Source organism: Spermophilus citellus, assembly GCF_964194105.1.
Source record: "Spermophilus citellus genome assembly, chromosome: 2".
NCBI classification, from domain to species: Eukaryota; Metazoa; Chordata; class Mammalia; order Rodentia; family Sciuridae; genus Spermophilus; species Spermophilus citellus.
This window is the reverse complement of record NC_138183.1, coordinates 151,818,727-151,845,536: the sequence shown is the minus strand read 5'-3', so window position 1 is coordinate 151,845,536 and position 26,810 is coordinate 151,818,727. Positions and strand designations below refer to the sequence as shown.

The 26,810-nt window shown below is 48.1% G+C and overlaps 1 protein-coding gene across 1 annotated transcript; it reads left to right on the top strand.

Moving 5' to 3' along the window:
- Window positions 1-26,546, top strand: TMPRSS4 (transmembrane serine protease 4; the record flags this gene model as incomplete). Its single annotated transcript, XM_081280296.1, has 13 exons — window positions 1-216; window positions 8,009-8,042; window positions 12,009-12,122; window positions 14,910-15,062; window positions 16,686-16,815; window positions 19,530-19,631; window positions 20,590-20,630; window positions 22,110-22,269; window positions 23,258-23,424; window positions 24,083-24,181; window positions 24,403-24,545; window positions 25,619-25,768; window positions 26,221-26,546. The coding sequence occupies 13 exons, from the start codon at window positions 1-3 to the stop codon at window positions 26,230-26,232; spliced, it is 1,521 nt and encodes a 506-aa protein (XP_081136422.1). The 3' UTR covers window positions 26,233-26,546.
- Between the last annotated feature and the right edge of the window lie 264 nt (window positions 26,547-26,810).

Below are 26,810 nucleotides of genomic sequence, written 5' to 3'. Positions count from 1 at the left end.
ATGAGTGTCACCTCTGAAGGCTTCCCTGCACTCTGGGCTGCTGCATCACAGCTGGGCTTGTCCCGCAAGCCCCCTCCCCTCGTCAGAGTAGCAGCCCTCCCTACCGCCTTACCTGTCATGGCTGAGGCCCCCCAGAGACAGGATCCTGCTTCCAGCCGGGCAAAGGCATCAAACCGCCCACCCCAGCTGCAGGTGGAGAGGACACAGCAGCTCACCGTGAGGTTGGATGCTGGTTTGGGGGTCAGAGAGCAGTGCGAGGCTTCTTCACTGAAGCCCCTAGCACCTGACCCAGCCTGGCTGAGCCCTGCTCTTGGAGCTGACTGCGAGCGGCCTCTGGTCTCCTGGCACACCCAGACAATACTCCCACCCCTCCCTCGGGCCTCCCCCCCCCCTTGTTACTGGCCTCAGCAACTTCACTGCCACCTGCCAGAGCCCCAAAGGATCTACTTATCCCATCACCTAGCAACAGCAGCATCTCTGACTCTAGGTTTTCCCTCTGAAATCATGGAAGCCAGGGCCTTGGCACCCATGGGAGTCTGAAGCTGCCACAGGCCAGCCCAGGGTATATAAAGTCCAGCTCTCTATGCTCCTGCTAGTCTGTCTTCACCCACACCTCAGCCATTCCAGCTCTGCCCCTGCTGACTTCTTTCCAGAGAAAGGCAACGGAGAGTCAGCATTGCAGAAGGAAGACAGAAATAAGGCCCTGGGGGACAGGCTGCTTGCCAAGGAAGGCAGACAAAGGAGCTGACCCCGCTTCTGTTCCTTTGGCCTCCCTCACCATTATTACCCTGGTGCAACACTGGCTTCTCTGTGAGGTTATACACTTTTTCATCACCTCTGGAAGAAAGTTCCCAATTACCTGACATACCCTGAGGTTCAGAGAGGTTGAAAGGTGTGCAGAAGGCCACACAGCAAGTCAGAAGAGGGGGTGAGAAGAGAACTCACATTCCCCAGGCTGGTTCTTTGTAGCTTCTCTGTAGCACTTAATCGCCACCACACACACACACACACAAAAAAAAAAAAAAAAAAAAAAAGAGTTACCTGATGTCTGAGCTCATCATTTCTGAGTTGGAAGGGAAGTAGAACCCTGTCGCCATTGGATCTGAGTTAAGCCCAGAAGTTTCCCCAAGATCTAAAACATAATGGGGTGGGGAAGGAGCAGCAGAGGTGAAAGGTGCAAGCCTAGGGGAGATGGAAGAAGGGGTGCTAGTATCAATAAATCCCCTTCTGGGTGTCCAGACCTACTCTAAGCTGTTTTGTCGATATGTTCTTGGAGGGACATCTCTTGTCCTCCCCTAAACCCTCATAGATGACTTGGCAAAGCCAGGAACCAAGCAGAGATCACCATGCCTTCCAACTAAGGAAGGGCTGGGAGATGCAGGGGGGCAATCTCTGCATGTTGATTGCGGCAAGACAACACCGAAAGGCAGTAGAGAATCAAGAGAACCCAGCACCAGCCAATGACCCTTGCCCAGATGGGTTCCTCAGGGAAATGGAAACAGTCTCCTGGGTCCAGAAGCCCAGCAGGAGGCTGGGTCTTTCATGCACTTTCTCTGAAGCCATAGCAACCACCTCAGGTATATGAGCCTCAGTTTCTTCTTCTGTTAAATGGGGATAATTTCTCTAGGTTGTTCCAAGGATTAAATCAGATAGCATTTATGGGAAAAAAGGGATATTGTAAGCTATATAACAATACCTAACTGCAGTAGATAATTGTTCTGCCTCCACAGTTAGGTCCTAGATTAATGTCTTTCTTCTGCCAATGACTAATCAAGAAGCAGAGAAGGAAGCTTCTGAGCTCATCGGGTGATGGCAGGTGTTCTCAACCATCAAACACCCGCCTAGTCCCATCTCCACCTCACCCTCCACCTTCTCTGGCTTGGGTCTTCCTGGGCCCTGAGGGCCTGAGCATTCCTGCAGCGCTCCACACAGCAGGGGCGGATTCCCAGCTGATCCCCAGGTTAGACACAGGCTAGAGGAGGCCCATGAGTCAGGGCCCTGCAGTAGACTGAATCAACAGCGAACGGGCCTGGCCCAGACCACATCTTACACAGAAGGAGAATTCTGCCAAGGTTGCTTGGCCTGGGCTGGGGCTGACCTGTGGCAGTTGTGAGCTGGAGCTGAGTTCAAGTTAAAGATAAACTAAGATGTTTCCAGCAAAGCAAAGGTGCACAGTTGGTCTAGGCAAGACACATCCCTGTCCGGCCTCAGTTGGAGTTGTCTGGAATGGTCTCTAGAGACCTTTTCAGCTTTGCATCCCTGTCATGGTGGCAGGGACCCACCAGAGTGATGGAAGGTGCCTGGATTTCCATATCTCATCTTGTTCCCACGTGTCTCAGCTGCATTCTCTCCTTTCCTAGGCTCAGGATTGATTCTAGGCTAAAAGAAATGGGGCTAGCTGTGAGTTCCTGTTTCTGTCCTGTTCCGGAATTCTCTAACATAGGCAATCCCCAATCACCACTCGCAGGCCCGAATGCTCCTACCTCCCCGGCAATTAGCCCTGGTATCCTTGGCCTTCAGCAGCTCCCTTTCCCATCATCTCTGATCCCTCTGCATCAGAGATGTTTGTCCAAGAGCTTCAAGAGAAGCCAAAGAATGAGTCACTAAATGGAAAGATTCAGGCTGCACTTGAGACAGGGGAAAGCACTGTGAGGACAAGCGTTTGACCTCCCCTGACCACTCAGCACAGGCAGGGGGTGGCTTTTTACTTTCCCTTTGAATCTTGGGTGCATAGCATTGCCTAGATCACCACCTTCAATTCATGACATTTCTCACTCCTGACCCACGCACTATTTTCACTATTAACCTACTTGCGTGTTGCTGATTTAACAATGTAGTTAGCCTCCATAAACCCACCAGCCCCAACAAAGGCCAGGACTTAGACAATGACTTTCATTCGGTCCTGGAATCCCTCCTCCCCGTTCCTTGGTACATGCATCCCCTCCTGAAGTAGTAGTAGGTCTCTCTTGCATATTAATTCAAATACTGAATGTACATTTTTATTTTTTTAGATATACATGACAGTAGAGTGTGTTTTGGCATTATTATACATAAATGAAGTATAATTTATTCTAATTAAGATCCCCATTTTTGTGGTTATACATGAAGTGGACATGTTCATATATGAACACAGGAAAGTAATGTCCAATTCATTCTACTGTCTTTCCTATTCCAATCCTCCCTTCCCTTCCCTTCATTCCCCTTTATCTAATCCAATGAATTTCTGTTCTTCCCTCCCTGCTTATTATGTGTTAGCATCTGCATATCAGAGAGAATATTCTGCTTTTTTGGTTTGGGAGGATTGGCTTATTTCACTTAGCATGATAGTCTCCGGTTCCATCCATTCACTGGCAAAAGTCGTAAAGTCATTATTTTTTATGGTTGAGAAATATTCCATTGTGCATATGTACCACAATTTCTTTATCCATTTATCTGTTGAAAGGCTTCAAGGTTGGTTCTATAGTTTAGCTCTTGTGAATTGAGCTGCTATAAACATTGATGTGGCTATGTCACTGTAGTATGCTGATTTTAAATCCTTTGGGTATACACAGAGGAGAGGGATAGCTGGATCAAATGGTGGTTCCATCCAAGTTTTCTGCAGAATCTCCATACTACTTTTCCATAGTGGTTGCACCAATTTGAAGTCCTCTAGCAATGTTTGAGTGTACCTTTCCCCCCACATCCTCACCAACATTTATAGTTACTTGTAATCTTGGTAATTGCCATTCTGACCGGAGTGAAATAGAATCTCAGTGTAGTTTTAATTTGCATTTCTCTAATTGTTAGAGATGTTGAACATTTTTTCATATATTTGTGGGCCATTCATATTTCTTCTTCTCTGAAGTGCCTATTTGTTTCCTTTGCCAATTTATTGATTGGGTTATTTTTTATGGTGTTAAGTTTTTTTATTTCTTTAGGAGATTTATGTTCTAGCTGAGGTGCAGGTGGCAAAGATTTTCTCCCATTCTGTAGACTGTCTCTCCACATTCTTGATTAATTCCTTTGCTGTGAAGAGGCTTTTTAGTTTGATACCATCCATTTATTGATTCTTGATTTTACTTCTTGCACTTTAAGAGTCTTGTTAGGAAGTCAGTTCCTAAGCTGACATGATGGAGAGCCAGACCAGGGTCTCTGGTCTAATGCCTTGTTCCTTGATCCACTTTGAGTTGGGTTTTGTGCAGGGCGAGAGATAGGGGTTAAATGTCATTTTCTACATATGGATTTCCAGTTGTCCCAGCACCATTTGTTGAAGAGGCTATCTTTTCTTGAAAGTATATTTGAATGTACATCTTTGATATACAAGGCAGGAACTTTGCTAGACCCACTCTGCCAAGGTATTCATCATCCCAAATCCCACTTTCATCAATACCTTGCTTCTTTATGAAAGAGATTCTGGGCTATCTGTAATCTTTGGGGGCTTATTTTTCCCCTCAGTGTTAAATTGCTAAGCCATCTATACTATTTTATGTCACTGTTGTTCATTTCTTTTGACTAACACATAATATTTTAGTGTGCAATTATACCACAGTTGGTTTCTTGGAGGCTGGTCTGAGTCTGAATCATAAAACTGAGATAGGTTCATGAATTTTCTCATTCAACAAATATTTAGTCAACACTCACTATATGCTGCGCCTAGCAGGAGACATTGAGGATGTCATGATTAACAAGACATTAATAGTCCTTGTCATTCCAGTGTACAGTTTGGATTTGTTTCACTTTTTTTCTTTCTCTATTGTTTGCAAGTGGATGTGGAATGTTTTTCATAACTGCTCTTCAGTGGACAACAGCTGGAAACATTAGCCACTGTTGGGGACTGGGTCACTTGAGCTCTCAGTGAAGAGCGAAGGCCCAGGGAGGTGCAGATGGTAAGCTTTCTGTTCCCTCTGTGTGTCAGCTTCTAGCACAATTTCTGGTCCATCAAAGGGTACAGCAGATGTTTGCTGAATTAACAATAAAGAAAAAAAAGACTTGTACTACCTACAAGTAATCCAGGCATGTATGCCCAGGTGACTCCGTGGGAAAGAAGATATGATAGGGAAGGACCCACTAGACAGATGCTCTTAGTATCCTACCAACCAGTCCCCCTCTGGCCTTCAACATCTAAGCAGACACCCTTACCCAAGGGCATCCAGTGCATTGGCGATGCCCGTTGTCTTTATCTCTCAAACACGTGTGGAGTCTTTCTACCCCTAGCCTCCTCCTCTCTCCTGACCTCACCTCCCTCTCCATCCATGCCAAACTCTCTCTCTGCCTCCTCCCCTCTCCTGCGGATTGAACCCAGGGCACTCTACTACTGAACAACCTCCCCAGCACTTCTAATTTTTTTTTTTTATTTTGAGGCAGAATCTTGCTAAGTTGCTGACGGTGTCTTTAAGTTGCTAAGGCTAGCCTTGAAATCGTGATCCTCCTACCTCAGCCTCCTAAATCGCTGGGATTACAGGCATGCATCATCTCACCTGTCAAACCATGCCAATCTCTAGGCAGTTCCTCCAACACCCCTAACATGTTCCCACCTGTCCCCTCCATCCAGCATGGGTGATGACTGAGAAGACGCAGCTGGGAACCAGCTAAGGTGCAGAGTCTAGACAGCCATTAGGTTCAAGTCATTTATTGAGTCATTACTAAGTACAAGCCCAATGCCAAACACTAAGGTTAAAAAGGCAATAGGAAAAAGTGACAAACAGAATTATTATTTGTCGATTTAAATTAAATTAAAGAAAAAGAAAATCAACCAAAAAAAGAAGAGAGAAAAAAAAAAACAGTAACCACCCATCAAAAAATGTGCTTTGCATGGGGATTTAGCTCAGTTGGTAGAGTGCTTGCCTTGCACACACAAGGCCCTGGGTTCAATCCCCACCATCAAAAAAAAAAAAAAAAAAAAAAAGATAAAGAAAAAGAAAAAAGAAATGTGCTGTGGTAAAAACATGTACCAGAGCATAGAAGCTCGGAGACTGGAGGGGAGCCGAATGTGTGTCTAGCACTTTCTACCACATGACTCATTTCATCCTCCCAGGAGCCCTCTGAGGTAGGTGTTTTTCCCCCCACTTTTCAGAGGGTAAATCTGAGGCTCACAAAGATTCAGAAACTTTCTGAAGCACACAGTTAACAGGAAGTAGAGCCTGTGTTCCAACTCAGCCCCTGCAGACTCCAGCTACATCAGCCAGTCTTCCAGTCAGTCAGCCCTGGCCCAGTGACACCAACGGGCAAGATGTCCCTCTAGCAGGCTAGATTTGCACTGGGAATGGAAGGAAGGAAGGAGCTTTCCCTCCCAGTCCTTGTAATACCTACCTCAAGTAATCCAGGCAACTCCAACTTAGACCTAGCAGGAAGAGGAGGACACAGATGAACCAAGACTCTCCTCTAAGCTGTCAGCCCTGGTCTGAGGAGTTCCCCGACACCTCGATATCCAATCTGGGACACCAACACAGGGCTCAGAGGAGGCCTTCCCACTCCCAAGTGGAACTGGAAAAATCCCCAGCCAGAAATGTACAGAGACCTGCAGCTTCTCCAGCCTCCATTGGGGCTGACAATCAATGACCTCAGCACAACAGGGCAGGCCAGTCCCTGGGTGGAAACCTCGACCCCAGACAGAGCCCAGGGAGTCCTTCCACACACTCTGCCAGACGGGGAAGGCTCCTGGGAGGCTTCGAGAGTGAGGGAGGTGTTCAGGGAGCAGGAACCTGGGCGGCACCCCCAACACACAGCTTGACCTTTGCCTGGCAGGAAAGGGGGTTTGTGTGCTTTGCATGTGAGCCTTGGTGTGAGGGGCTGTGTGCTGAATGCACACGTGAAGTGGCTTGAGCAAGCGTGAGAAGTGCCTGTGCCTGTGCTTATGTACACGCGTCAACAGAGACCTAGGACGCACTCTGAGAAATACCAGAGTCCTCAGGTAGTTTTTTGGGTTTTGCTCGTCTGTTGATTCACTGGGTTTGACATAAATTCAAAAAAGCACTCAAATTTGAAGTGTTCCACTCAATGAGGCCTTCACACGTGATCACCCGTATAGTCAACACCTAGAACAAGATGTAGATGTTTTTCAACATTCTAGAAGGCTCCGTGGTGCTCCTTCCAATAATTTCCCCCATCTCTCCAGTAGAAACCATTTTTCTGACTTCTATCATCCCTCAAATTTTATTTCTCATCTTCATACAAATTGAATTATACAGTGTATACTTTTTATGTCTAGTTCCTTTCCTGCATCATTATGTCTATGAAATTCATCCAGGTCATTGCATTTAGTGCTAATTTATTCTTATTGTACTAAAATTATAGTACATGAGTAGACTACAGTTTATTAATGTACACCACCAGTGATTGACATTAGGGCTTTCCTGATGTTAGCTTTTATACATGAACATTCATGTATAGGTTTTTTTGCTAGCCATATGCATCCATTTCTCAGCTACATCCTGCAGTAGAATTGCTAGGTCATGAAATCATAAAATAGTCATAAGTTTAACATTTGTAGATTTCGCCAAATATTTATACTTGTTTACCCTCTTTAACAATGTTTGAGAGTTCCAGTTGTTCCATGTTCTTGTCAACACTTAGTATTACCAGCTTTTTTTTCTAGCTATGATGGTGTCTATGGAAAGATACTTGATTGTGGTTTGAATTCACACTGGGCCACTTCATATCCCCTTATGTGAAGTGTCTGTTCAAGTTTTCACAGAAATACAGTAACTACAAAAAAAAAAAAGAAATAGACAAGTGATTGGCAAAAACAGACAATTGAGAAAAATAATCTTGAGAATTCAGCAATACTCACAAAAACCCAGTAACCTGTTGTTTCTATAATTGCTGGCTAGTTACAATAATTAGTAACCTAGTTGAGCCAGGTCAAAGAGGTACATGACTGAATTTCTTCATTTTTGGATCTCCCAGAGAACTCCAACTTAGACCTAGCAGGAAGAGGAGGACACAGATGAACCAAGACTCTCCCCTAAGCTGTCAGCCCTGGTCTGAGGGGTTCCTCAACTCAACTCAATGTTTTTCCTTTAATTTACAGGATCCTGGCAGTAACCAACCCCTGAACAGCCCCGGTAAGCTCAAGTCTGGCTTCCCTATGTCTCCTTCAGCTTCTGCTTCAGTTACCAAGTAGATACTGAGCCACCCTTGCGTGGCCGTCACCATCTATCCCAAGTGCTAACTGCTGTGGGTGTCATCCATCCCTCATCCATCATTCAAGAAGCATTAAGTACCTGTGAATTTCAGTATTCATTCTAGAAGTAGGAGGTCTGGTCTCTGGGGAAATAGAACCAACAAACCACAGCCCCAGGAACAATGATCCCCCAATTCATTCCTTGTGCCAGGCCCTGGGCTGATGCTTGGCTACAGCAGTAAGCGAGGTCCTTGTCCTCATGGAGTTCACAGCATGTCCATGCTAACAAGAAACCATCTGGACACCAGTGTTTTCACCTGTAGAAAAGAAAGTGGCAATGTTTGCCTAATTCATAGGAGAAAGATAAGGTAATAATTAGAATGTTCTCAAATCTAAGGGTTTTTTCCTTCCATTACATCTTCTTTTTAAAAATACTCTTAGTTGTAGATGGACACAATACCTTTATTTTATTCATTTATTTTTATGCGGTGCTGAGGATCAAACTCAGTTCCTCACACATGTGAGGCAAGCACTCTACCTCTGAGCCACAACCCCAGTCAACCCATTACATCTTCTTAAACCATTGCTACCTATTTCTGATAGCCTGCTAGAACAGCAAAACAAATGAGCAAGGAACAGATTAATATGCACAGATCACTAAGAAAATATCCAATCCTGCTTAGTTAGCTTTTTTCTCAGTTCAGGGTCACAAGTTAATAATGTTCACAATCAATGGAATCTTCAGCAAATAAAAAACAGCACCTAGTTTGTACTTTGGAATTAATGTATCAGAGGCCATGGTGTCCCCCAGAAACACTATACCAAGCTTCCCAGTGCTTCACCCCCTGAATAAGCCTGAGAACTACCAAACCAGAAAGATCAGTGCTGCTCCAGGGGTCAGGCAGAGTGCCTGGGCCAGTCCTTGCAGGATGAGTAGCCTCTCAGGGGCGAAGAGAGTGATGAGTCTCAGTGGAGGAGGGAAGGGGCCGAGCTCGTAGAGGCAGAGGTGAGAATTAATACCAGTCATTCCAGGACCAAGGAACAACCATGTCTGGGAAGAGCTGGGAGCTGGTGGGGACTAGCAGTAGAAGCCCACTGAAGAGCAAGGCCAAATCACCCTGGTTTAGAAAGCACAGACAGGAGCGTGGTCCAGATGTGCAAGTTGTAAGGATCTGTGATGAGTTCTCAAGAGGAAGGCAACAGGCCCAAAGCCAGCTTTTATGAAGCTCTGTCCAGCAGCAAGGGCAAGACTGAAGGAAAACACAGCGGCAGGCAGGGAGGCCATTCCTAGCTCCGTGGGTTCTGGAATCTAAACTAAGTATGAAGTCCCTTCCCTTCCTGATGAGGGGAGCAGGACCTTCCTGAGAATGTCCAGGAGGCAGAGGCCTTGAACCCTGGTCACAGGAACTCATGGCCCCTGATAGGTCATTTGCTCTCCTAGAAAACAAGCCATCTCCTGCCTCCGGAAATAGGGGCTCAGACCTAATCATGCTGAATGAATGAATGCCTCTGTGAAACATTTCCATGCACACAGAAAAGAGAACAGCTTGGCTGCTGGAACATTGAAAAATGATGATATCAGCTAGCATTATTGATAAGCTACTTGGTGCTACAGTGAATACACTTTTTTATGGAAACATAAATTTTCAGCTTTCCCTTATCAGCAGAGTCATTAATATCAGCATTTATGGGACACCAGTCTCTGGCAGAACGCTCTTTGCTTTTGAAGATCTGAGGAGAAGGATAGAGCCAGACACCTGACTAGCTACCATTTAAGGCAGACACCTGACTAGCTACCATTTAAGGCAGAATAAAATGAGACCTGGAAGAAAGATGGAAGGGTGTGCTTACAAGAACAGTCGAGAGCAATTCCTTTGTTCATTGGACAAATAGTGGAAGTGTCTGCCACGGGGCAGGCACCCTTCTAGGGACCTAGGACTCATCAGTGCACAAAACAGACACAAAGTCCTATCTCATGGAGTCTTCATTACAGGCACAGGTAGAAGAGACAGAAAATACACAAAATATACAAAATGTAGAGTATGTTAGAGAGGATGAGCGCTTTGGAAAAAAGAAAACATGGAAGGAGGATGGAAAATGCTAGAAGGTTTCATTTTAGGTAGGGAGACCAAGAAAGGCCTCACTAAGACTGCAGACTTAAGGAGCATGAGAGAGTAAGTCACATGGGGTCCAGGGTGGGAGGGAGGCCTATGGCTTTCTCAGGTTTCTCAGGGTGCCCAAATTCCTATTCCAGCGGTCCCTGCACCCCTTCAGCTTATGGCCCACAAGGAGAGGGGACTGAAAAGGGCCTATCTCTGCTACCTCTTACTTCCTGAGAACCTAGCATTTCCCAGTTGTTCCCAAGTCCCATCTCCTTGAATCGCCGTGTGAAATGGACAGGGTTATTATTACCCCTGTTCTAGGCAGTGAAGGGCTCTAACTGCTCCCTGATCCCAGGATCTTTTGTTCCAATTCATCAACTCCCCAGCGAAAGATTCCTCTTTCTAAATATTAATTTTATCATGTCTCTTCACTGCTCAAAAACTTTCCATGGCTACTCGCCACTTTCAAGATAAAAATTCAAACTCAAACACCTAAGCACCTTTTTTTTTTTTTTTTTTTTTTTTGTATCAGGAACACTTAACCGCTGAGCCACATCCCCAGCCCTTTTTCTATTTTAGTTTAAAACAGGGTCTCACTAAATTACTGAGGCTGGCCTCAAACTTGGGATCCTCCTGCTTCAGCCTCCCAAGCCACTGGGATGATAGGCACATGCCACTGCTCCCAGCCTAAGCATGGTTTCGAGAGTCTCCACAAACTGACTTTACTGTCCTGCCTCCTGACATGCTTTGACACCTCAGATTCCAGGACCCCACCCCCTCACGGTTCTCCACCTCCATGCCTGTGCTGGGGCTGGCCCAGGGTCCGGGTCCTCCTTTCTACCTATATCTAAGCGCCACCTGCTCGGGAAGCCCTCCTCAGTCTGCTTTTGGCCATGTATCTAGTAACGTACACCATCTTCCACCTGGTGGTACTGGCATCTGCTTCCCGTTTCTCTCTTCTCTGAATCGCAATCTCCTTAAAGACAAGGGCCATGCTGGGGACTCACTGCTTGTTGGTTTGACTTGGAGATGGAGGCTGTCAGGGTGCACAAGATTTTATTTATTAAGCATCTATTAAGCGTTCACTGTGCTGGAGGCCTCTGCCCTCCCGGAGCTTCTATTTTATTCAGAAGATAAGTTGGGTGTGGCTGGATAGGAGAGATCATATCTACTGTTCTATAGCTCAGTACGGTGACTGTGGTTGACAACAATTATATTTCAAAAGAGCTAACAGAGAGGATCCTGAATGTTCCCAGCACAAAGAAATGGTAAATGTCTAAGATGACAGGTATGTCCATTACTCCAATCTGATCCTTATATATTGCATACATGTACTGAAATGCCACGCTATACCCCATAAATATGTACAATTACCCTGTGTCAATTAAAAATAAAAAGATATCCAAAGAACGACAAGTCAGGAAAAGGGTAAAAGATAGCACAATAAATGAGGATGTGCTCAAGTACATGCCCCAGGGGACTGGCCTCTCCCAAGGCAGGCACAGTTCAGACCTAACAGGGTGACACATCCCAGAACAGGTTAGGGCAAGACGAGGGGGAGGCAGATGGGCTGCAGGCTCATTTCAGGAGCACTTATGAAAGATGGGTAAGCCCAGGTCAGAGGAGGTGGGTGGCCACGTGCTGATCAAGCTCAGCCTCGTCTGCAGGAATAAGCCCCCATCATCAACCAAAACTGTCCCCAAGGCATTCCTGCCACAGGCCAGAGGGTGGGAGCTGTGGGCCTTGGCGGGGGTGGGCTCCAAGCACTGACTGCACACTCTTGCCCTCCTCACCCCTCCTGACAGATGCCACCACCCTGCGCAAACCCCGCACTCCCCTGGAGACCTTCAGAAAGGTGGGGATCCCCATCATCGCGGTACTGCTGAGCCTGGCGACCATCGTCATTGTGGTTATCCTCAGTAAGTGACAGCCCCTACCCAACTTTCTTTCCCTAAGCAGGTGACAGTACCCTCCCCTCACCCCCTCAATAAGTGGCAGCCCTCACACCGCCCTCACCCCTCAGTAAGTGACAGCCCCCACCCACAGCCTCCACCCTCCCACCCCCACAGTTACAGGCAGGTGATCTGCATAAAGCTTTGCCTTAAAAAAAAAAAAAAAAAAAGGTGCCTCCACATGTATCCGCCCCTGCTTTGAAGAGAGCCTTCTTCCAAGAGTGAAAGGGGAATTGAACTCGCCCCCATCTCTCCCAGATGGCTTCTATCCCAGAGAGAAGTTCCGCTACACACGTGGCCCATGTTACTAACCCACGCAGGCCTGCCCCGCCCCCTCCTTTCCAGCCCCTGCAGCTTGATGCTGAGTTGATCTGAGCAGCCTCCTGGCTGCAAGGACAGAAAGCATCTCTGCCTGTGAGGAGGGAGGAAGGGAGGAGGCAAGGGAACACTGCCTAGCAGGTGCCCCTCCCCACTAAAGCCCTGTCTTCATCATTGCCTGAGACCCAGTGTGACCTTGAGCAGCCCACTTGGTAACAAAGATTAACTGAATGAACAGTGATTCCCATAGTCCCTTCTAGTGGCCACACTCTGAGACTGAGTCCTTGCCTTCACCAACCCCCTTGTCACAGCAGGGAACTGACCATGGCTGTGAACAGCAGGGTGTAGGGCACCAGAGATGAGAGTAAGAATCAGGACACCTGGGACAGTCATCCCTACTCTACCTGTAAAATGTTCTGCCTTTCTTCAAGCAGTATGGTGAGCACCACCGAGATCACATGCCCAAAGGACCTAGATAAAAACCAAGTTTTGCAAAAGCATGTGTCACCACACAGCATGCAGAGATAGGATGCAGGCCATGCACTTTCTAACTAGCGCAGGACTGTCTGGACAGCCTGGGAATGGCTGGCCCTTAGGGAGTCTATACTTGTTACCATGGTGGCTTTTGCAGCAGCAGCAGTCACTACCCCTTTGGAAAACACTCCGAGATCCTCTGGTCCAACCCTTCATTCTATACTGAGGATGAAAGAGGAGGTGTAACAATCAGGGAAGAACTGGAGCAGGACCCCAGGCCCCTGACTGAGCAAGTCCACTTCCATCTCATGGCACTGGAAATGCAGATCCACAACATAAACACCACCCAGATCACTGGGAGCCTGAATGCGTGTGAGAGGCAGAAAACTCCAAAACGTTTCTTCTTGAAATCATGTTGGCTGGCCTGACATGATTATGATTACATAGTCAGTTTTCCATCTCTATAACAAAACACCCAAGATCATCAATTTGTAAAGAGAAAAGGGTTATTTTGGCACACAGTTTTAGAGGTTCAAGTCCATGATCAATTGACCTTACCACTTTGGGCCTGTGGTGAGGTAGCACATCATGGGGGAAACACCTGGCATCACATACATCATGATCCAGGGAGCAAAAAAAGAAGAAGGGACTTGGCTCCCATGATTCCCTTCAGAGTCATGCTCCCGATGTCCTAAAGACCTCCCACTAGATCCCACCTCCTAATAGCACCACCCTGGGACCAAGCCTTTAACATAGGGACCTTTGGGGGGACATTTCATATACAACCTAAAGCAGTGGTTTTGCAGTGGTATCAGCAGATTTACCAGCCTGTTTAATTCAGTCTAAATATTAAAGTGAGCTTATTTCCTCTGAGCATATGTCCTGCCACCGTGGAGAGAAGAGGCCAATTTATCTGCAGGAAGCCAGGCAGGCAACAGGCCAGCCACTCACACCTTGTGCATCTTCTGGGAGGCAGACAGTGGCTGCCTGAACCATAGAGGCAAGGCATGGGCTTGGGAAGAAACGCTAACTCTTCCATCCTCAGTTTCCCTCTCCGTGATGAGAGTCAGTAATGGCACCAGCCTCCTCAGGTTGTTCCTGGGATTCGTGATCAACAGTTTGGAAAACTCCCAGTACAGTGATAAGTGGGAACTGTCACAGAACCTCCATCACCACTCCCAGAACCAGTAGGGATTGATGATGGACTGGAGGGAGAGCACCTAGAAAAGAAGAGCTCCCCTCGGCCAGTGTGTTAGGTTATGAATCACCACCAGAGACACTTCTCAAAACATCTGTTCCCTAAGAGATTAATGACCAAACACCTTTCTGTCAGCCCAAGAAGGCAAAGGAGCAACCGAAGGTGAAGGCAGCTGGCAGAATCCTAAGACAGCAGTCAGAAAACAAAACCAAGCTCAGACCTCTTCATGGGTCTTTCAAACCCCCGATAAAAACACCCACCTCTCTAGCTGTACTTGAGCGTTACAAGGTATTTTCACAATGACCAGCTGGCCACGTGTTCTCAACAGCCTGTGAGATAGGGGTTACCGTCCCGTTGTGCAGAGGAGGAAAGTGAGGCCTAGCACGGGGAGGAGTTCGTGAGAAGATGCACAGCAAGTGGCAGAACCAGGACTCAGAACCAGGTCCTAGGACCCCAAGTCCCCCATTCTGCCTCCTCCTTCATCACCTGAGGGGTAACAGTTGACAGAGTCAGATTCTCAATTTCCCCCACACACATTCTCACGGGACTCCAGGGCCATCATGTAGACATGGGCCAGTATAATCTCTGCTTGATAGCTAAGGAACCAGGTGTATCTGCTACTGCATGGCAGACCTGGGCCTGGAACCCCCATCTGCCGGCCTCTGAGCTCAGAACTACTTGTAGGAAAAAAACAGCCTCTCCCTGCCCAGGGCAGCCTGCTTGACCCTCAGTCCTCTAGGCCTCTCCCTGCACTTTCCTTCCAGTCAAGGTGATTCTGGATAAATACTACTTCATCTGCGGCCACCCCCTGCACTTCCTCCCGAGGACACAGATGTGTGATGGACATCCAGACTGTGCCTCAGGAGAAGATGAGGAGCCCTGTGTCAAGGACTTCCCAGAGAGGCCTGCGGTGGGAGGTGAGTTCATACGCTGAGGGGCAAGGGAATGGGCACAGCAGGAAGTCAGCTCAGGTGCCCAGTGTCACTGTACAGCATCTGCACACTGACTTGTCAGTGTCTATCCCTTCCAAAGAAGGTTCAGGAGACCAGGACCATGACCACTTAGATTCCAGCAATACACACCTGGCATACACTCAGGAGCTAGTCAATGGACAAACATGGACCAGAAGACACAGGAAATTGTCCCTGAGCCTGCTCACTCCTGCTGCACCTGCTAGGTTTTGACCAGATTTCTGTGAAATCTGTTATTTCAAGGTGATTAGAAAAGAGATTGCCAGACCATAAACCTACTAATGATCCTTCTAGTCATTAGTGTTTATTGTAACATACTATATAAGGGGAAGGATCTCAGTCCTTGAAAGAAGCAAAAACCCATGACTTTGGCCTAGCCCAGCTCAATGCATCTGGTACTTGAGGTCTGAAGAGAAAAAACCCAGGATGTGGGTGATGGGGACTTTCAAGAGGCAGGACTGAGTGGCATCCTTTTTTTAAAATTTTTTTTTAAGAGAGAGAGAGAGAGAGAAAATTTTTTTTTAAAGAGAGAGTGAGAGAGGAGAAAGAGAGAGAGAGAGAGAATTTTTAATATTTATTTTTTAGTTCTCGGCGGACACAACGTCTTTGTTGGTATGTGGTGCTGAGGATCGAACCCGGGCCGCACGCATGCCAGGCGAGCGCGCTACCGCTTGAGCCACATCCCCAGCCCAAGAGAGAGAATTTTTAATATTTATTTTTAGTTTTTGGTGGACACAACATTTTTTTTTATTTGTATGTGGTGCTGAGGATTGAACCCAGCGGCACGCATGCCAGGCAAGCGCTCTATCGCTTGCAGTGAGCCACATCCCCAGCCCTGAGTGGCATCCTTTATATTTGCTCTTTTTCATTAAAGTCAAATGCCTCCAGGCAACTGTCACCTTACTGCTAATAGAACTTCTCACTCAACCTCCCCTTTTGACCTCAAGTGGAGAAGTACTTAGGTCCCTGTCTGTGAAGTTTCCCCAGGCCAGGCAAGCTGTGTGGACCAGGGGCAGAGTGACCACACAACTGAGCACCTAAGCTGGGCATGGTGGCACACACAATAATCCCAGCCATTCAGGGAGCTGAGACAGGAGGATCACAAGTTCAAGGTCAGCCTCAGCAAATTAGCAAGGCCTAAGCAATTTAGTGAGACCCTGCCTAAAATAAAAAAAAAATTAAAAGGGCTTGGGATGTGACTCAGTGGTAAAACACCCCTGGGTTCAATCCCCAGTACCAAAACAACAACAACAACAACAACAAAAAAAAAAAAAAAAAAAAAAAAAAAAAACTGGTGCCTATATCAGCAAAAGGGGGTGCTATTAACCATTGTGTCAGGGAAGAAGACACAATGATGATGAAGATTGACCCTGGGACATTAACCCTGGCCATTGTCAAAATGAGGGTCAAGGAGACAGTCAAATGGAGGAACTCCCAGGATGTTAAAAGCATCAGTGCCCATAGTGTCTTCATTTCTGGGTTGAGGTGCTTGGGCTAGTCTCATGAGTTCTGGGGGACTGGGCCAGAGGGGTCCCATGCTCCAGCTGATCCAGGTTCCTCCCCTCCCAGTCCGACTCTCCAAGGACCGATCCACCCTGCAGGTGCTGGACCCGGCCACAGGGAACTGGGCCTCTGCCTGTTTCGACAACTTCACAGAAACTCTGGCCAAGACAGCCTGTGGGCAAATGGGCTACAGCAGGTACCCAACCTGGGCCATCAGAGGTGTCACCCCACCATAGCCTCCTCTCTCCTTGCTTCCTTCCTCTTGGGTCCTCCTCCTTCTTTCCTTAAAGTACAGTCAGATGGCACTGGTCTTGAATCCTAGCCCTTTCACCCATGAGCAACACGAAGTGAAAGCTCTTACACCTCCATTCCTCAAGAGTTAATTGGAGTGGGGTGTGGTGGCTCCGGCCCATAATCCCAGCAGCTCAGGAGGCTGAGGTAGGAGGATCACAGATGCAAAGCCAGTCTCAGCGGCTTAGTGAGACACTGTCTCAAAAAACAAAAAGGGCTGGGGACGTGGCTCAGTGGTTAAGCATCTTTGGGTTTAATCTCCGGTGTGGAAAAAGAGAGAGAGAGAGTTAATTGGGAAAAATAATGCTGACATCAAAGGAGATTGAGGGGTGCCAGTGAGAGAATCCAAGCTGTCCCCCAGCACACACTCATACACACTGTCCTGCAACACACTCACTTTCTCACACACACTCTCACACAGCTCCAGCTCCCCTGCATCTTCTCTTTCCCTTTCTCCTCAATCTTCACTCCTCTGTCCTTTGCAAGAAGCCTCCCCTGTCCAGTAATCTAAAAGCCTGATTTACTTACACAAAGTCTTGTTGGTTAAAATTTAGTTTAAAAGAGCCTGATTTCATTGGGGCCCCATCATCAGCAATCCCAGCTCCCTCAGCAAATTCCAAAAACAGTTCCAAGTCGGGAGTGAATGGAAGGTGCATAATTATAAGAGGGTAATTAGCATGATATATATTTATATTCATTTGAGCCTGGCAGAAAACCAAAAACATGGTTATTATTATATCTAAATTAGAAGTAGACTTGGAGAAAGTAACTTGCTTGAGTAGTAGCTGAGAGGTAGAGGGCTAGAATCTCTGCCCAGGAGCCCTTGTTCCTGGGCATCAGTGTTGTCGGGGACTCTCGTTTGTACGTTTCTCTCGCCTCATCTATAATGGAAGGGGAAGTGAGACATGTGGCCTCCGGAGAGCCTACCTAAAGAGGATGGAAAACAGCCCCTGTATTCAGTTGCAGAATGAGATAGCCTCTCCCTGGAAGGCCAAACTTCTTCAGGATTCTAAGAAACTTGACCCAGAGACGGGCAGACATTATAACCACTAGGAAAATATTGCCAACCAATCACAGAACTCTAAAAGCAGCCTCAAGGTCCTTTTTAATAGATGCCCCAGGCAGCCATTACAAATCCACCGGGCCCTCGCTGCTCTCTAGTTAACAGGCTTCTGCTGCTCTCTACCCTCCGTGCGGTGCAATACCCAGGATCCTCTAGAAAGGACCCCTGCCACCTTCAGTTTTGAGGAGAGCAGGGACATGCCTGGCACCTGCTATTCTCCCCTCCTCCTGCAGCTGCCCTAGCCCAGCCTGGATTCTGCCAGCCCCTCCAGCCCCCCCCACTGCAGTCCAGCCAACTGCAGTGTCAGCTGTACCTAGCGCAGCAGGCTGAGGCTTGATTATGAAACCCGGATGTCTCTTGGGGTTCTTAAGATGATATGTTCCTGGAATCTCTGTCCTTCTGGAGCCCGCCAAACCACCCGGCTCTTGGGCTGCACAAAATCAAAGTTCATTAATGAGGGTGTAATTGATTAACTTTCCTGGGAATGTCCATTTCCAGCTTTGTCCTTCCTTTTGGGATTGATTTCTCTACTCAGATCTCTCCACTTTCTTCCCTCCACCTGGACTGGAGGCCTTTCTTGTCCTAGGACCATAAAACCATAGGTGGTCCAGGTGGGATGACCTTGGGGATTATCTGATCCACTCACCACTTTACAGAGGAGAAAACTGAGACTTAGAGAAGCTCAGAGAAGGAATGTGACCTGCCCAAGGTGACACACCAAACTAGTGTCAGGACCAGCAAAAGAACTTCAGTCTTGAGGGCTCTTAAAACAGGCTCTTGGTACTCCCAGGGTCCAGTACCTGGGTCCACCCAGGGAATGGCAGCATTCCTGACGAAGCATATATCATTCAGTCAGGGCATGGCTATCTGCAGAGTTTATGGTAACAGGACAGGGTGGAGAAGGAAAGGGAAGATTTGGAAGAGACAGATTCAGCCAAAGAACAATCACAGAGATGGGAGTGATCAGGGAAGGCTCTGGAGGAAGGGAGACTTTAGCCCACAGTCTGAGAGAGGGCACACATGGATTAACAGAAAGAGGGAGGGTAGCTCAAGTTGAGGAGTATTGTCTAGATTCATGTCAAGACAGATCCAGGCCTGTTTACCTCTAAGGGGCCGTGTATGTACACCCGGTGTCAAAGTCAGATCAGATGCCCTGCCTGGAAAACTGGATATCCACATTCCAACCCCCTCCAAGGTGAGAGGAAGCTTAGCTGGGTCCCTTTGCTTCTTTCAATCTCCTGATGTAAACCAGAAGAAACTACCGGGACATTTGAAATAGGCACACAGCTTGGAGCTAGGAAAGGGAATCCCTACTATTTCTCCAGAGCTCTAGATTCTGGACTAAAAAAAGTCAGGCCAGTGTTTTGCCGAGGACTGAGTCCTGGGATGTCATGATAGTGTCTCCTATTGCACAGCAAATCAGACCCCAGCCCACTTACCAAAACCACCCCCACTCCACAACGGCATTCTCTGCCACCCTCTCTCCTGAGAGCAGGGCTGCTCCTACTATCTTGTTCTGGTCTCTGCCCCAGCTCACAGCTCTCTCCCTTCCATAGCCAACCCACTTTCAAAGCTGTGGAGATTGGCCCAAACCAGGATCTGGATGTTGTTAAAGTGACAGAAGACAGCCAGGAGCTTCAGGTGCAGAACTCAAGTGGGTAAGTGAGAGGAGACCTCTGGCCTGCAAAGTCTAGCATGTGAGCCAGCTCAGCCTGAACAGACCAGCAGCAAAAGGCATGTAAGCCAGACAATAGGAAGAACTCCCAGCCAAGCAGAGCATTCAGCACTGAGAGCTATAGAATCACTTTTCTGAGAGATTTTCTTTGTTAACTTTTTTTTTTAATTGAATATATAGTTGGACAAAGTGTGCTCTCCTACCCAAAGGCAGAGGGATGGATAAAGTGACCTTGCTATCAGTCTGAATGGTAAAGTCAAATGTTTTTACTACTGCCTTTGGTGCCCTAATAAATTGCCCAATAGGCAAGATTCCAAAGTCACTTCATCCCTCCCTACCACTCACTCACCCAGGCCAGAGTAGGCCCTCCACACGTTCGCAGTGCTCCATGACCCTGGCCTTGCCACCCTGCATTAGAGCACAGCATCTAAATGCAATTGGCCACACTGCAGCAAAGTGGCTCAGACGGGATGCTGGCTTCTTAGCATCCAGGGAGTTACTGAGGGCTGCTCATTCATCAAAGTAAATCTTGAAAAGGACAGAGTTGGTAATCGGGTGATGTTTGCCTAGAAGTCCACTGAACTCCCATTTTTCTTCCATTTGGAAAGCCCGCAGTGCAGTGGGCTCTGCTCTGCCCTCTTCTCGCTCAGGCTGCCAGGAGCCTGAGCTGGGCTTTGAAATGGGCAGGACCCAGCACAGGGAATATGTTCAATTCTGGGCTGTTGGATCAAATCAGGTTGCTCTGAGTGTTAATGCAGTTTCTATACAGCCCCCATCATGCAAGATTCTGGACTTAAAAAAAGTCAGGCCAGTGTTGTGCCGAGGACTGAGCCAGATTTCCCAGGTAGTGGGAGAGAAATCAACAGTACCAGAAGGTCAGAGTCCCTGCCTTCCAGCCAAGGGAGAAGCAGAACCCACAGGGCCCTGTGTCTCTCTTCCAGACCGTGTCTCTCAGGCTCCCTGGTTGCCCTGCACTGCCTTGGTGAGTATGCTCCATCTCTGAGGGGTTGAGACCTGGGCTAGGAATGACCAGGGAGGAAGACCTTTCTCTGCATTCCTAAATCTAGAACATTTACAGTCTTCCAGGCTCCAAGTTTCAATCTGTTCAGGCCAAACCTTTATTCTTTAGCCTTTGAGCTTATAGCTCAGTGCTCCTACAAATGGTTGATGTTAGGAATTATCTTCTACCCTCTACTCACAGCCCATGACTTGAGGATATTATTTTTTCATTACTGTAATGACATACCTGAAGCAGGCTAACTTTATAAGGAAAATAAGTTTATTTAATTCACAGTTTTGAAAGCTGAAGGTTGACTATCAGGCAGCTCCATTGATTTGGCCTCTGTTGAGGATCCAACTTCAGATGATGGCTAATGACAGGAGCACTTGCAGGAACAAGAGATCATATTTCAAAACAAAAAGCCCAAGAGCCATTCAGGAGTCAGGTTTACTCTTTTAACAAATGGCTTTCACAAGCACTCAGGAATCCCAGGAAAACAACCTTGATCCTTCTGAGGGCAGCCTCTCCAACAACCTAAGAGCCATAAGGTCACAACTCTTAGAGTTCCCGCCACCTCAACACCACCCCAAGCTCCCAGACACGGACCTCTAGGGGACTCATTCAAACTGAATCCAAATCATAGCAGGGAGCAGTAAGCAGATCAATTTGGCTAGACAGAAACTTTATATAAATCCAGTAGGAGTCTGCCAGAAGAAAGAGTTTAAACTCTAACCTTGCCAACAGAGAGCTTTGGGTGGGTGAGCAAGGTGGCAGGTAAAAGCAGTTTGAAAACAGACAGTATCCTAAAGGCCCCCCTGGCACAGTGCCAGACACGCAGGACAGGGTGGCAGCCTTTCCCTGCTGGAAGCACCACCATGGCAGGGGCCGCCCAAGGGACAGGACAGGCAGGGAGGGGGCTGGAGGTCTGAGCTGGAGTGTCAGATGCGAAAACCAGGTCCGGTCAGGGGAAAGACAGGATGACTGATCAGGAGCCTTGCTTAGCAGGGGGGGCCAAACTTGAAGAAAGATGAGTTGGAGATACGAAAATCCAGTTTCTGGAAATTTCTTCCCACTTCCGGGTGCCAAAGTAGCTTGTGGGTGTATTTACTGTTACTCAGCAGGAGCAGCTGGGGACATGCGCCTGGGCGGAACTTTCATAACTCTGCATCCCTGTTTAGTTTGAAGGTCATAAATTCCCAGCACAGTGCACACACCCAAGTTGGCAATACAGACTCCTAAACACACCTAAAGTCAAACAAAAGGAGAGGGAGGTCTGAGGGAAAGCCTATGGTCTGGAACACTCAATGTCTCTCTAAGAACAATTCGGAATTGGCCTGGTCCTCCCTGGCTCCTGGTACCAGTCCTAAGGGCTCTGCTCAGGGTAGACCTAGGCTGTCAGAGGAGGCAGCCCATCCCCCAGAGACTGACTTCCCCTTTTTCCCTCCTTCCGGTGGAGTCCAGCCTGTGGGAGGAGCCTGAAGGCTCCTCGGGTGGTGGGCGGGGAGGAGGCCTCTGTGGATTCTTGGCCTTGGCAGGTCAGCCTCCAGTACAACAAGCAACACGTCTGTGGAGGAAGCATCCTGGATCCCCAGTGGATCCTCACGGCAGCCCACTGCTTCAGGTAAGGCCCTGAACGCAAGGAGACTGGGGAGACCAACGCCATGAAGGGACTGCAACTCCTGGCTTAACCCTAACCCTAACCCTGGAAACCATTGCCAGGATGAGGACCCCTCAGTGAGACACTGGCCAAGATGCCCATTGTTAAGCACTGGGGGCCTGAGCAGAGGGTGCTGGGCACCAACTCTGACATTTCTGGATAGAAAAGCCATCGGATACCCACCTCATCCTCCAAATCTTCCACTCCACAAAAGCTCTTCCCACCTACATGGAGTCCTGAGAATTCATTTCCTCTTTGCCAGTTTACAGGGAGTGGTCCCAGGGTCTAGAATCACTGTCATATTTCATTATGTCCAGAAATGTCCTTGAACAGACATAGGTTCCCTTTCTGTCCAGCAGAGAGGCCTGCCAAATCTCTGGGAAAGGGCCATCCCAGGCCCCCTTCACTTTCACTCATTCATTCAACATTTCATAAGTATCTAAAGGAACTGAGATCCAGATTATGTGCGTAGGACATGAGAGAGACTCCAAGGCTATCCCATCAAGCATTCCCAGTCTAGCCCCAGGGTTCTCAGGCTTTTTGAGAATCTGACAAGAGGTATAAATCATTTCCTGGTGGGGGGGTCCCACATACTAAGCTGTGTCTGGTGTGGGAATCATGAAAGACAAGCCCATAAGTCGCTGACCACAGTGTAAGCACCACGTGAGTAGCACAGCCAAGACCAAGGGTGGAATAAAGAGCGCCAGGACCCCACAGCTCAGCACTAAGGCAGACATTTTCCTGGGCAGGTTTCACCAAGGAAAACAATCAAATCCCCTATAGGGAAGGTGATTCCTCAGACTGCCCTTCCCACCACCCTGCCTCCACCATCAGATTACCTCCTAAGGCAGCAGCACCCAGCACTCTAATCCCTAGGGCCCTGGGGACTCAGCCCTTGGCAAACCCTTCTCATGCTTGGCTCAAACTTGAAGCCATCCTTCTCTGTCCCCAGGAACTATCGTGATGTGTCCAACTGGAAGGTGAGGGTCGGCTCAGAAAAATTGAGCAGCTTCTCATCCCTACCTGTGGCCAAGATCTTCATCACTGAGCACAACAACTTGTACCCCAAAGAGAAGGACATTGCCCTTCTGAAGCTAGAGAACCCACTGACATTCTCAGGTGAGGTAGTACCAGGGGACAGAGCCCTGAGGGCCTGTCCTATGGGATTCTAAACAAGTGTCAAAGAAACCCTTTTAGAAGGCTTAGTCACCAGGCTCTCCTAGGCCTTTGTCATGTTTCAAAGTGTGTCCCTGAGATTTGTTTTATTCAGGAGTGGTAAGGTGTCAGACCTGGAGACAACAAAGACTTTATTACTTAACAGTTTCTGAGAGGATGGGGCCTACCTCACCATGCAGGACCACTTAGGAAAGGACCTGGGTCGGTCAGGAGGCAGAGGGAGAGAGGGGAAAGCGTGGCCAGAGTCCGAGGCTGGGTAGGCACGTTTGGGCAAGCTTGGCATTGGCTGGTGTGAAGAGTTGTCTGGGCTATGGAGCTTGGTCTCTAGGTTTCTAGTACCTGGCCCCAGAGTGATGTAGGGAAGGGGAAAATATTGGTTTGGTGAGAGTTAGATAAAGGAGGTTGGGGGATAGACTTGGCATTGGTTGGTTTTCATATTAAAGGTGTGTCCACAGGCCAGGGCTTTAGCATCTCTAAGAATGAGCTAATCACGTCTCTCCCACAAGAGAGATGGGCAAGATCCCCAGCCCAAGCATCCTAAAACAGACAATTTTAAAAGTCATGAAGCTGGGATCTCCTTCCTCCTCTCCACTCCTGGCAGGTACAATCAGGCCCATCTGCCTGCCCTTCTTTGATGAGGAGCTTGCTCCAGCCACCCAACTCTGGGTCGTCGGCTGGGGCTTTACGGAGCAGAATGGTGGTAAGTCCTGGACTCAGGAACATAGGGCAAGAGATAACCTTGTATGAGAGAGCAGCTCCCAAGGGGTCATGGGAAGGTGGCCATCCTTCAGAAAAGCCCATCCTGGAGGACCAAGCACCAAGATTCCAGGTATAAAGCAAAGAGATCTAGTGATGCAGAGAATGAACTTGGGTTGGGGGTAGGCGGCAAGAATGAGAGTGTGAGTGTGTTTAACCTCCCAGGGAAGATGTCTGACACACTGCTGCAGGCGTCAGTCCAGGTCATTGACCACACCCGGTGCAATGCAGAAGATGCCTACCAGGGAGAAGTCACTGAGAAGATGCTGTGTGCAGGCGTCCCAGGAGGTGGCGTGGACACCTGCCAGGTGGGGCCTCCCAGGGTCATGTGGAGTTCTGTGGTTAGGGGGGTGCATCCTGGAGAGATATGAACCCCCAGAGGCTGAAGGCTTAACACGAAACCTCGCATGTGGTGGGCATTCAGCGTGATGAGGGGAAGGAGGGAGACAGGGAGGGAAGGAAGGAACATGAAGATTTAAGAATGTGGGTAGGTGGGTGGACAGACCAGATAAATAGCAAGCTTTCAAATGTCCATCTCACACACAAAGATGACATTCCTCATCCTCCCCACCCACCCTTACGTATCATCTACAGGTCCATGAAGATAGGGACCCCAGATCTCTTCTCTCTGTGATGGTCTCTCCACTGCTGAACTTTACTAGAACTTTACTACCCCACACCTCCAGAAGGTCTTCAGAACATTTTCATTAAAACTCCTAAACCTACTCCAATCCCATTCCCAGTCATTAAATCCTTCCTTCAAGAGGCATCTCTTGGTCATCTCTTGTGTGCCACAAACATGGCAGGCTTTAGAGTCAGTGTCTGCCCTCAATGAGTTCACAGTGGTGGTGGGGACATCACAAACAGGCTGTAGTGTTATTGGGTTCAGAGAGAGGACAACTTGTCATTTGTTACTTACTTGCTTATTGGTGCTTCTCATCCCATTTGATCCTAAGCTTCCTAAGGAGCAGGGATCTTTCTTTCTCTCTTTCTCTCTCTTTCTTTCTTTCCTTCCTTCCGTCCTTCCTTCCTTCCTTTAACTAATAGAATCCCAATTGCCCAGACACAAAATAGACACTCCAGAAGTGGTTAATTAAACTCTAGAACTACCACGTTACACAAAGATAACCCGACTTCCTTCCCCCAGGCCCTTTTCAGCCTTCAGTTTGCTGGTGTAAGTTGCGACCTCGCTCACTGCACACCCACAATTTACTTGACCAGCTTTTGCTCCAGCAGAGAAGAGCACTTCTGGATGCAGGATGGGCAGGAGCAAGGGGGCTGAGGGCAGAATGGCAGAGAGTGCTGGGAAGTGCAGGACCAGGAGGAAGGAAGCCAGCCCCTGGCCACCCTCCCCAGGAACCCCTGTTCTGGCCTCTCACAGGGTGACAGTGGTGGACCCCTGATGTACCAGTTTGACCACTGGAAGGTGGTGGGCATCGTGAGCTGGGGATATGGCTGTGGGGGCCCAAGTACCCCAGGAGTGTATACCAAGGTCACAGCCTATCTCGACTGGATCTACAGTGTGTGGAAGGTGAGCATGTTCGTCCCACCCAGGGTAACCTCCCTCTTTCCTCCACCGTGAGAGCACCAACCATCCTTAGATTTAAGTGATCCTGACAACTTTTTGCCTCCCACAGAATTTCCCTTCTCAACAAGCTGATAGCCTGAGATTCCTTCATTAAGGCTGAAATTCCTGAGGTCAGAGATTCCTGCTAACTGCTAGTGCCTTAGGGCATGGAACACATCCACTTTATCAAGCTTTATCACTGTCTGTTTCCTAACAGAAGGAGACTATCAGATCCTTTCCAGGGAAAGATTGTGATAAGGAAGAGGGTGGAAAGGTTTCTGAGACTTCCTGGTCCCTAGAGACTATAAAGACTATAAAGAGAGACTATAAAGAGACTATAAAGAGAGGAAGATAACTCTGCCCCTGTCATCATGATGTCAAGTTGACTTTCCCTTTCTCGCTCTCTTTCATTCTAGTCTGAGATGTAAGGCTGCTGTTCCTCTGCAGCGTTCAGAGCTGCTTCTCTCCAGTCCTCCCCACTGGGGATCACCCAGAAGTCCCACACTGGGGCTTGTCTCTCCACCCACGGCCTTGGCATTTGCTAGAGCAGCAAACGGCCTCCGTTCCTGCAAGACCCTCACACCCCAGAGGCACCCAGAAGGAAGGCAGCTGCCCTAGCTCAGTCATCCCCAGTGCTTCCAGAATCCCAGGGAGAGATGCAGCCCGCTGAACGGACAGAGGTCTCAGAGGCACTGCTAACTCAGGTGGAACTTTCCCCCTCTACTGAATGGAAGAGGGCTCTTCCCAGATAACCAGGCTGGAGAGGAGAAGAGGGTCTGGCCAGCCCTCTCCCTTCTCCACCCATTCCCAAGCCCACCAGAACAAGAAACCAGATGTAGTGTAAATGCACCATCCTACCTTTGGCGTGCTACTGTTACCTACAGGTGTTATTATTGTTACTTCTAAGTGTTGTTGTCATTAAATGATGGTATCGTTGGTACATGTTTGCTGGGCTGCTTGATAAGAATGGAGCTAGGACCATCAGGCATTAATTCTTTGGCCTGGG